Source organism: Solanum dulcamara, chromosome 10, assembly GCF_947179165.1.
Source record: "Solanum dulcamara chromosome 10, daSolDulc1.2, whole genome shotgun sequence".
Classification (NCBI taxonomy): Eukaryota; Viridiplantae; Streptophyta; class Magnoliopsida; order Solanales; family Solanaceae; genus Solanum; species Solanum dulcamara.
In genome coordinates this window covers 67,996,145-68,007,526 of record NC_077246.1, presented here as the reverse complement: position 1 = coordinate 68,007,526, position 11,382 = coordinate 67,996,145, and the positions used below count along the sequence as shown (strand labels likewise).

Sequence of the window (11,382 nt, the reverse complement as noted above, 5' to 3'; positions counted from 1 at the left end):
AAAGTGATGTATCCGACCGATACATCACGTAAAGTGATGTTTCCAAGAATAGGAGAGAGTAGAAATTTTTGTAATTTTTTAAATGGTAGGAAATTTTGAAAAATATGATAAAATAAGTTGCATATTTAGGTAATTTTTGATTAAATTATTATACTAATGTATGATGGGCCTAGAGTGAGAGAGAATTCTAAGGCCTCAAAAAGCCCAATACGCTTCCACCTCCAATATCCGAAGTAGCTGAAGAAACGAGAAAGACCTCTCTGCCGCAACTCCAATGGCGTTATCGTCCTTCGTGCCGGCATTATCTTCTCCGCCGCCATGTACGACGGCTATGTTAAACCGCTCCGGTTCTCCTTCTTCAACATCGTCGTCGTTACCTTCGTGCAGTGTCCTGCTTACCTGCTCAATCTCTCAGCCGCCACAAACCGTTGCTTTTATGCCGTTTCTGAGACCGACTTCTCTGTGTTATTCTAGACGGAGTTCACAAATCGTGCGTATGGCGCCGGAAGAAGAGAAGAAGACTCAACGCTCTCCTCTCGACTTCCCTATCGTAAGCTTCGGAAACTCGTTTTTTCTTCTTCTGGTTATTTAGCTTTAATTGCAGCTGTGTTCTTCTAGTAGCCATTCTGAACTGCAGCTTAGTGTGTGCTAAGAGTAAAACCTGTTACGTAGAATTAAAAAGACAACTTGTTTAATGTAGATATGGTTTTTTGTTGTTGTAAGTGTGAGCTGTTGTTGCTATTTATATGAAATGAATTGTGCTGATGCACTCAAAGTGCCAAATCCTATCAGAAAATAGCAAAGGAAATTGCAATTTGGTTTGTTAAAACCTACTATGCAACTTCAACTTACCGAGACACGAACTTAGATAAGATGGTGGGGAGTTTTCAACTTACCGAGACACGACCCTAGATAAGATGGTGCGGAGGTTGTGGATTAGGATAGAAGGATAGTAGGAGTGGGGTGTTGTCTTGCTTTTCAACGAGTTTAGGCTTGATGGTGTCTGTCGTAGTATTAAACTTATTCTTGTAGTGTCTTGCCATAGAAATTCATCATTTGTTGTTATTTTTTCCTTATTAGTTGCTATATGTTTCTTCACTATCGTTTTTCCTTTTCATAACTACTTTGATTTGTTGTACTCGAGCTCAAGCTCTTCTGAAAACAATCTCTCTACCTCCACGAGATAGGGGTAAGGTTTGTGCATACTCTACCCTCCCCATATCCTACTTGTGGGATTTCACTGGGTGTATTGTTACTTGTTAAAACATATGATTAGGAGATAAAGCTAACAAGTTTAATCTAGATACAGTTATTGGTTTTAGGTGTTAATGATTTTTGTTCTTTGGATGGATTAAATTGTGCATTTACACTCGAAATCATCAAGCTACCAATTTTGATTTTATATGGTTAACAAGAGAATGTAATTTCCGAAATTGTACCCAGAGTGTATTAAACTTCATGCCAAACCAAACTCCCTATCCGCACAATAAAGTTAGCTCCTCTGTTTGATTGGTCAGCTTTCAAGAGGACTAATTCTTCTTGCTATCTTAGTCATAGTATTTATCCACTATTTGGCCTGTTGGAACAACCAAGAAGAAAAGTTGTCGGACTACATAACCAACTTTTGAAGCCCAGACAATCTTTTCCTGTCAATCATTCATCAGGAAGTAGTGGAGCAAGATTCATCTTTTGAAATCTAATTGTTGAAGGCATAGAGACGGCTGGGAAAAAGGGATTATTTTTTTATAGACATGTATAGATCACTAGGCTTGGGTCCATAAGCAGTGACAATTGCCCTATGAAGACTGGCAGAAAGTCAAGTATTGGTCGTTGTTGTTTGAGCCCCCCCTCTCTCCCCTTTCCAGTTCTAGTACGTGGAATGATATCCAATGAGTAAAAGTTATAGTCTTCTTGGGAGAGAGGGGAGACATGAATTGATCGAAGTTATTCATACTCCACTTAAGAGGTGTACTGTCTCTTCCAAGTAGCTAACCTTGGTATGTCAGGAATCTGGTACCAAAGATATAAAAGATGCAATACAATTTTGATCCTTTCATTTAGTGTTACTTTCTAGGAGCTTCTAAAAGCCCTTTGCAATGTCATTCTCGAAATTTCGATGTCCTAATTTATGACCTTTTTGCATTATAATACTGCATAGGAAGTGTAGAAATTGAGCCGATACTGCATTTTGCTTTCTAGAATAATGTAATTAAAGCTGCTAGGCAATTTGACGAAACATGTTTATTGGCAGGAATGGGAAAGACCCAAGCCTGGACGAAGACCAGATATCTTTCCTCAATTCAGCCCCATGAAAACTCCCTTGCCACTTCCTATGCCGGGTGATCCTCCAGAAGAGGAGGAGGAAGAAGAAGAAAAGAAAGAGGAAGAGGGAGAAGAAGAGGAAGAGAAGGAGGAAGAGAAAGATCCTGAAAAAGAAGATCCAATTAAACCAGAGCAGTAGCGCCAATCTGATGATTTTATTCCAACTAGGTAGACTCACGTTTGCTATTGTTGGCTTAGTTGTTGCGGCTTATATACATTGGCCCTAGGCCATGTTCTAGATAGAATTTATGTTGTGAAGAGTTCTTGAATTCAAAATTTTGTATTAAAGTCCTGCTGTCAATACAATCAGTAATGTGATGTAATGTTTTGTTTCAACAAGACTCGGTGTTACTATTCTTAGCCTACAGTGCTTATTCATATTGTTCATTGAGTTGATGATATCTGGGTTAATTGGATGTAACTGGATGCTGCTTGCATGAAACCTCTAGTTTTGGTAAACGGACTATCTAATAAGAAAAAACAATGCATCAAAACGTTAGTTTATTTACTAGATGTAGTCTAAATAAGTATTTGCAATTGGGGGTATGGGGAATTCTTGCCTTTACAATTCCCCTAATTATGTCAAGTGAGATCCTTCTAACAAAAGATATTTTTCTCTTCTTTGGGCCTCAATATGAAAAGTACAAGAATCGAACGATCCCCCAAACATTCAACGCAAACGGAAAACAGATTGATTCGAGCATGTATTCAATTTCTTGTTAAGCAATATTACGAAAGAGAATTGGTTGTGATCTCAAATTCTAACATACATGGAATTAGAAGAAATCAAATCTACAACATGATCACCTAAGTATATGAAAAGATTACACAAGGAATGATCAGTTTTGACAAAGTTCTGAACACTGGCTTTAAATTAATCAATGAACTGCCAAGGAACTGGCAGAAAGTTACTCTGCTTCCTAGCCTCTTAAAGGACGAGTGTCCTCAGATCAAGCTAATTGCTTGAGGACTGGATCTTAGCCGAAAGGTCGAGAAAGGTAGAAATGGTTGAGGATTACTACATCTCCTGCTTCTTGATTTATCTCCTCCTCGAATCAGATCCTTTACTTCTTGCCTTGTCTGCTTCATCGAGCGTCGACTTTTGCCTTCGTTGAATATCTTCAACATATCGGCGCCATAAGGATTCCCTATCCTTTCTTGCCATTTTTGAATATCTTAGATCACCTTTGAGTAGTTGTTTGGCTGTTGACCAAGAATTTGCAACTGTTTTACCATCTTCTGTCTCTCGTGAACAAGCTTCAATAGTTATAACCTCGGCTAATAAAGCTTTAAAATCTTGTGCACACCGCTAGTAAACCAAAGTATATAATATGAGAATAAAGAAGAATACTATATTCTTGATAAACAATGAAACAGATAAATTGTGTGATAGGGGCCGGCCAAACCAAACAAACGTACACACATCAGTTTGAATATGCAAAACTGCTAGTAATTTTTAAGCAACAAAGGGGGATACACAACACTTGCCTCTTTAGCAGGTTTTAGGTACTTTAACAGCAATATGACATATTTATTGCAGTCAAAATCAAATTACATTTGGAATTCATCAAGAAAAGAAGGAAAAAAAAGAGCAGAGAGAGAATGTTAGTAGTTCAGGGCTTTGAAGGAACTAAACTATCATCTTAGAAGGTTTTGTTCCCTCCTTTCAAGGAGACACCCCTAAGAAGTGAAATTATTATTATTATTATTATTATTAGAAAAGGCAAGGTGAGAAGTGTAATTAAAAAGTTCTTAGACTGACGTAAAACATTCATAGCAGCTACAAGGAGCAAGAGCAGTTCTGAGGCTGAAATGGGTAGTATTTTGTAAATTAAAATGTTTAATAATGGGTAATGAGTAATAACTTCGATTGTTGAAGCTTAACGACTAAGGAGGTTGGAAGCATGACAAAGGCTGCTTTGAGCTGGGAAAAATGAGAGTTTAAGTTCCATTACTGCATTAACAAACGTCTTACACCAGATGGAGCAAATGGACAGTGTGCGCTTACATATTGCGGACACAAACTAACTGGAGATTGACGTGTTATAGTTGCTGCATCAACAGTCATTAACTGTGGTTAGAGTGACAATATCTAGTGTTCCAAATCCCTCCTGTATCATCTTGGCACACCTAAGCAAGTTGGAGTGTGCATTGTTTAATGTTCCATCCAGACCATTTCTATGCCCCTGTTTTATGCTACAGAATAACACAATTAGTTAGAAACTAAATCCTCTAACTAAACACAACTTTAACATCCAAATACTCTTTCCAATTTCATCCAAATGGATACTTATCAGCAACTCAAAATTTAGATTTGATCATTTTGGGCCAACTTTATTGCTTTATTCTATAAGGTGTCTTTTAATACAAACTACTCTCCAATCACACTCCAAGGTGGTTCCTGGAAGAAAAGCAAGAGCTATTTTAAGCTTGAGAACTGGTGGTTAGGAGCTGAAGGCTTCATTGACAAAGTAAGGATATGGTGGAATTCTTTTGATTATACTGGGAGACCTGATTACATCCTTGCATCAAAATTAAAAGCCCTGAAACACAAATTGAAGGAGTGGGAGCAGAAATGAGCAAGGAAATCTTGGCCAACAGAGGAAATCTTTACTTGAAAAGCTGGCTGCTATGGAAAACATTGCTACTGATAGAGGTCTAACAGAGGATGAGGCAACGGAAAAGGCAGGTTTACTTCTGAACTTGGAGGATTTGATAAAAAATGAGGAGATCTACTGGAGGCAAAGATCAAGATCAATCTGGTTAAAGGAAGGGGATAAGAACACCAAGTTCTTCCATAAGATGGCTAATGCACACAAGAGGTACAACAACATAGACTACAGGGGAACATTGTCCAAGAACCAGAAAGAATCCAAAGGGAGATAGTGGAGTTCTATCAGAAACTCTATACAATGGAGCTGCAATGTAGACCTGCCAGCAATTTTTTGAACTGCCCAAGGTTGACAGGGGAGGAAAAGGAGGATCTTGAAAGAAGTTTTGACGAGGAAGAAGTTCTGAGGTGTTTAAAGCAGTGTGCAACTGATAAAGCACCAGGACCAGATGGCTTTACTATGGGGTTTTATATCAAATGCTGGGAGGTGGTGAAAGGTGATATAATGGAGACTTTTCAGAACTTCCATGAACAAGGGAGGTTTGAAAGAAGTCTGAATTCTACATTCATAGCCCTGATCCCAAAGAAGAAAGGTGAAAAAGAATTGAGGGACTTTAGACCTATTAGCTTGATAGGTAGTATGTATAAGATATTCTCAGAAGTGCTTACTGAAAGGCTGAAAAAAGTGATGTCCAAGCTTGTTGGTTCACAACAATTAGCTTTTATTAAAGGGAGACGGATAATGGATACAGTCCTCATAGCTATTGAAACTATAGATTCCAAGTTAGTCTCAAAAAAACCAGGAATTCTATGCAAATTATACATTGAGAAAGCATATGACCATGTCAATTGGGACTTTCTTATGGGTTTGCTAGAGAAGATGGGCTTTGGTCACAAATGGAGACAGTGGGTCAAATTTTGCATATCTTCTGTGAACTTCTCAGTATTGGTAAATGGCTCTCCAACAGGATATTTTAGGTCACAGAGAGGTCTTAGGCAGGGTGATCCCCTATCACCCTTCCTTTTCAAACCAGTCATGGAGGGACTCAACAATATGATCAAGAATGCAAGCAGTAAAAGGTGGCTGAGAGGTTTTGAAGTTGCTAGAGCTGGAAGGGAAAGTCTAGAGATCACTCACCTACAATATGCAGATGACACCCTGATCTTTTGTGATGCTAAGAAAGACCACCTTAAAATACTGGGACTGATTCTAGTTATTTTTGAAGGTATGTCTAGGTTACATGTCAACTGGATGAAAAGCTTCATGTATCCAGTAAATGGAAGTACCAAACATGGAATTTTTTTGAAGCCAATACTTGGAGGTGAAGTGGGTGTCCTCCCAACCACATACTTAGGTATGCCTTTGGGGGGAAAATCCAAGTCTATGGAAATCTGGAATGGGGTGATTGAGAAGTGTGAGAAGAGGCTAGCAAGGTGGAAGTCTCAGTACCTTTCACTAGGGGTCACTAGGGGGAAGACGGACTCTGATTAATTCTGTGCTTGATGCACTTCCAACATATATGATGTCATTATTTCCTGTCCCTCCAGGAATCATCAAATAGGTTGGATAACATCAGGAGAAAATTTTTGTGGCAAGGGATCTAGGAAAGGAAAGGGTATCACTTAGTCAAATGGAAAACTGTGATCACTGAAAAAATAGTTGGGAGTCTGGGGATCAAGAACCTGAAGAACCAGAGCAAAGCTTTGAGGATGAAGTGGCTTTGGAAGTACTCAAATGATAATCAGAATCTGTGGGGCTCAGTCATAAAGGCAAAATATGAAGAGCGTGATAGTTGGATGACAAAGGAGGTTACCACCCCTTATGGTGTTAGCTTATGGAAATCCATTAGAGTACTTTGGAATGAATTCAAACCAAACACCAAGATCAAAGTGGTAGATGGCATAAGAACTAGATTCTGGAAGGATGATTGGCATGCCGAAGGAAATCTGGAGACCCTCTTCCCTGACATCCACAGTTTAGTTCTTCAGCAACAAGTACTATAGCTGACTTATGGACTCCTCAAGGATGGAATTTTGTATTTAGAAGACACCTCAATGACTGGGAAATTCCAAGAGTAACAGAATTTTTTAGAAGCATTGATCAGTTTAGTGGTCTGGAAACAGGACAGGACAGATTGCAGTGGTTGGGAAACAGTAAAGGGATGTTCAAAGTAGGTGCAGCATACAGGAAGTTGAACCATCAAAATCTGCAGTTACTCAAATGGCCCTGGAGACATATATGGAAAGCCAATATCTCCTACAAGGTGGCTTGCTTTGTGTGGTTACTGGCTAAAGAAGCAGTGTTGACACAGGAGAATTTAATGAAGAGGGGAATTACACTTTGCTCTAGATGTTTTTTCTGTGGGACAACTGCAGAAACAGTCAATCATTTGTTCATCCAATGTGAAGTCACTGGCCAGTTGTGAAATTTGTTCCTGAGACTTAAAAACATCTCCTGGTTCAAGCCTAGGAGATTTCAGAGGCTCTATATAGCTGGGAAAAAGCAGGGTCACAAGCAAAAAACACAAGTAATTGGAGAATTGTCCCTGCCACTATATGGTGGACAATATGGAAAGAGAGGAACCTTAAGAGTTTTTGAGAATAGGTAGAGTAGTATGCAACAAGTCAAACTGAATTGCATTTTGACTCTGTATTTTTGGTGTAATCAGATTTAGAGCCCGTTTGGATTGGCTTTAAGTTGGTCAAAACCAACTTAAAGCCCCTTTTCAGCTTTTGGACGTGTTTGTCTAATGCTAACTTTAAGCCAGAAAATTCTTAAAGTCAGTCAAAAATGAAAAGTTAGGATTCCTAACTTTTTTTTTCTAAGTGCTTAAAGTCATTTTCTTTGACCATGGAAATTACTTTTATATCCCTTATATTTTAACTAAATTTACAAACTACCCTTTTATTTTTTTAACCCTAAAATTCACATAATTTTCCTCATTTAAGCACTTTTATCCAAACACTCAACTGCTTATTTATAAAAATAACTTTCAGCACTTTAAAGTTCTAAAAGCACTTTATACATAAAAGTTACTTTTTTTAAGCCCATCCAAACGGGCTCTTACTCTAATGATACTTTCTCTAATACTGATGTCTTAGACTCATTATAGGGATAGGTCAATCTTATTAGAGTTTCCTTGTGTAAATATGGTTTTCAGTACAACCTATATACTGTTTTACAGAAATAGAAACAATTACCATTTTCAAAAAAAATAATACAAACTAGGTTTCTCTTCGAGAGTTCAAGAGAACCCTAGTTCGGAGGGTTCGCAGGGAGGTTGCAGAATTTCAAGAGTTGGTAGAATTGCTTCACAATCAAAGTACTAAACATGATAGTTGTGATGCATGGAGATGGGAGGTGGGAAACGGTGGTGTATTTTCTGCGAAATCCAATTATAAGAAGCTTCTAGTAAGGGAGGTGTCAACTTCCCCAAATCTCTCGGTATGGATCTCTAGTATACCGAGAAAGATGTGCTTTCTCACTTGGCTAGCAGTGAGGAGCGTGATTTTGACGGTTAAGAGTTTGAGGAACATAAAGATTATATACATCAATTGGTGTTTCATGTGCAAAAGCTCGGGTGAGGACGTGGATCATCTTCTGTTACATTGCAGGGTTACTTCACATATGTATGGGAGATACTGTGATGTTTCAGTCTTCAATGATGTCATGCAAGAAAAGAAAGTTATGTTCAATTGGACAGTCAGAAGTCCCAAAAGAAGATGCAGTGCATTGGATGAGGCTTTCTAGAACTAATGTGGAAAATTTGCAGGGGAAAAAAGAACTTTTGAGGTGTAGAGAATGATTTTTACAATTGAGGAATAGCTTCTTGCCCCTCATCGCTTCTTAGTGCACCCACAAGATTCTTCTATACTGCCGTTTTTTTCTGACCATCAATAATATCTAATTACTTCATTAAAGAAAGTATTGTCTAATCTTATAAGACCACCCGTCGATCTTAATAATCGCAGTTCTACATTACTTATATTGTAGATATGTTGTGAACTTGTGCCTTACCCAACATTCTAATTTAAGACAAACACGGGTGGAATATAATCCCAACATAGCAATAACCAGAAGAAAACCTGCTAAACAAAACACAACCCCAAAATTATGATGCAAGCTTCCAAACAGCTCTATTTTTGTGCTATCTTATATGAATGAAAAAAGAGCTTCTTGATCCTATGAGATACGGGTAAAACTAGAACAACAAATTCTATGAAATTGCACAACCTCCTTATGCAAGTAGCTCAGATTAGATAATATTAGCAACTCTTGCAAGTATCAACTCCCCCCTAAAAAGCAAATAACAAGGATAACATTAACTTAATAAAGAATAACAACAGTCATCTTACCTCATACAATATCTTCACATGTTCCCGGAAGAGCTTTTCCAAGTCAGACTGATCCAAATGAGGATTAGCTGCACGTCCTTGGGGATCCTTCTCTAATTTAGGTTTTGACTCTGTCCAAGATGCCTTCAGTGCAAGGAAGAAGGATATCTCAACAATTTGAAAACAGACATCTAAGAGAATAAAATGGAATGACCTTTTCAACAGTTTACCACATAGTAACCACAATTCTTCCAGACTTCATTAGTAAATGTAAAGCCAAAACTCAAGAATTCTAACTACATAAATGATGAGCACCAAGGAGCAATGCTATTTACAACTACAGTCAAATTTAGGAAGGCAAACACCTTGTATAAAGATGGATGGACTTTGCACCAAACAATGTTCGTTCGAATTTTCTTTCTTACTTAAGATGAAGGCAGGCAAACAGTTGAAGAGCTTATTAAGATGAAGCAGAAGTTTTGTTTCAAGGTTCTTGAACTATCCTGACAAACTGTCTAATCAAGTAAAGGGATATGATCCATGACATATGTTCTAAGATATTTCCTTGTAGTTGTTTTGTCTATACAATATAATACCTGAGGATCCTTAATTATTTCAACCAGCAAGGCTTGATAAGATTCAACAGCTTCCTTTCTACGAGCTTTCAACCGCACCCTCTCCACTTCTTGTTCTTCTCTTTCTTTACGTTTTCGCAAAGCCCGCTCTCTCTCCTTCAATTTATCCTAAAAAGTCGAGCAGAAAACCGTTAACATCTTCAGAACTACAAATGTCCCAAAACTTCAGATTGACGGTCCATATACACACATATAAATTCAAATAAGTCAAATTAATTAAAACCACACACAATCAATTTTTAGTTTTCTACCAGAATCAACATAATAGAGAGAATCAGCGAGAACCCTTAGTTGGAGGCACAAACACAGCAGCTTGAATCGGCAGAGATAAGAGACAACCATTGAATAAAGACAAATAAATATGATTAAACTACCAAATGAGGTGACCTATGCAGCACGTTAAGAGGTGGTAGGGTTTCATATTGGTTGAGGGTATGAGTTATCTCCTTATATGTTAGTCAAATCTTAGGTGTTATCTGTACATTTAAGTTCCACATTAAGATTTACAGTATAATTAGTTACGGCTAAATAGGAAAAAAAATTATAAACCATATATTAGAAAGACAGTTAAGAGGTATCCAACTCCCCCCCCCCCGGCATCCCAACCAAAAATGGAATATATATATATATATATATATATATATATATATATATATATATATATATATATATATATCATGATAATACATTAATCAATATTCATACAATAATAAAACAAAAGGCATGTTGAAAGAAGAAATGCTTAAACAAAGAAAACCAAGGTGCCAAAATTGGACAAGAAGAGTTTTTTTTTTTGGGAATGGTAATGTTGTATTCATTGGAAAAGAAGAGTATTCTCACCTCTTCATCATGTTTTGCTTTTGCGATTCGTGCAACTTCCTGTTCAGCAGCCTTCAGTTCCGATAGATACTCATTGAATAAAACCTCTCTGTCTTCATGCTTAACAGACTTATAACGAGGATCGCTTCTTAAGCTATCCTTCACCTAATATCATCAGGAAATTGCAACTTAGGGGAAAATAAAAGCTTAAAGTAAACTTTATATAGAATGTTCATCAAACTAAAACAAGGGCAAGTAGATTTGTCCTTCATGAGCATTTTAAGAAATGGACAAAATTGCAAGAACCATATGAATATTGGAAACCTGAACACAACTTCCATTGATTTTAAGAAGAGACGATAGGGGGCTGATTGAGAAAATAAAACAATGTACAAAGAACAAATCATTTCTATCTTGTTGATTTGCAGACATGATAATCATCATCTAATTAAAAAGGATACAATTCGATGTTTGACTATTATTTTAGTTCCAGATAGCAAGATTTTTAATTCTATTAATACGCTACGCCCTTTCTTTCAAGTTGATGCTACCTTTATTTACTTTCTAAGGAAAAAAAACATTGATTTAGGAGAGTGTATTCAACTGGGGCTTAAATATAAAATTCATTAAAACACAATAAAGTATGTTGGGAACTGAGAA

At 37.3% G+C, this 11,382-nt stretch overlaps 2 protein-coding genes across 6 annotated transcripts in view; one reads left to right on the top strand and one right to left on the bottom strand.

The window, feature by feature from the left end:
- The first annotated feature begins 222 nt into the window (after positions 1–222).
- Positions 223–2,682, top strand: LOC129871242 (uncharacterized). Its single transcript, XM_055946141.1, has 2 exons — positions 223–550; positions 2,252–2,682. Exons 1-2 carry the CDS (start codon positions 275–277, stop codon positions 2,459–2,461), a joined length of 486 nt encoding a protein of 161 aa, XP_055802116.1. The 5' UTR covers positions 223–274; the 3' UTR covers positions 2,462–2,682.
- Positions 2,683–3,006: 324 nt separating this feature from the next.
- Positions 3,007–11,382, bottom strand: part of LOC129871703 (pre-mRNA-processing protein 40C) — a 28,040-nt gene continuing 19,664 nt past the window's right edge. For 4 of the 5 annotated variants that reach the window (XM_055946664.1, XM_055946665.1, XM_055946663.1 and 1 more), the window contains 4 exons: positions 10,744–10,887; positions 9,865–10,011; positions 9,290–9,412; positions 3,007–3,631 (listed from right to left, as the gene is read on the bottom strand). In XM_055946664.1, the coding sequence (XP_055802639.1) occupies positions 3,362–3,631; positions 9,290–9,412; positions 9,865–10,011; positions 10,744–10,887 (684 nt within the window). In that variant the 3' untranslated portion in view covers positions 3,007–3,361. Of the gene's footprint in view, positions 3,632–4,051; positions 4,519–9,289; positions 9,413–9,864; positions 10,012–10,743; positions 10,888–11,382 lie in introns of those variants that run through there. The other variant, XM_055946667.1, reaches the window with a different exon arrangement.

Bases quoted from the DNA above. Each gene is read 5' to 3' on its own strand.
- LOC129871242 (XM_055946141.1), top strand. From the start codon at position 275: ATGGCGTTATCGTCCTTCGTGCCGGCATTATCTTCTCCGCCGCCATGT. The intron at 551-2,251 runs GTAAGCTTCGGA...GTTTATTGGCAG, and splicing joins CTCCTCTCGACTTCCCTATC to GAATGGGAAAGACCCAAGCC.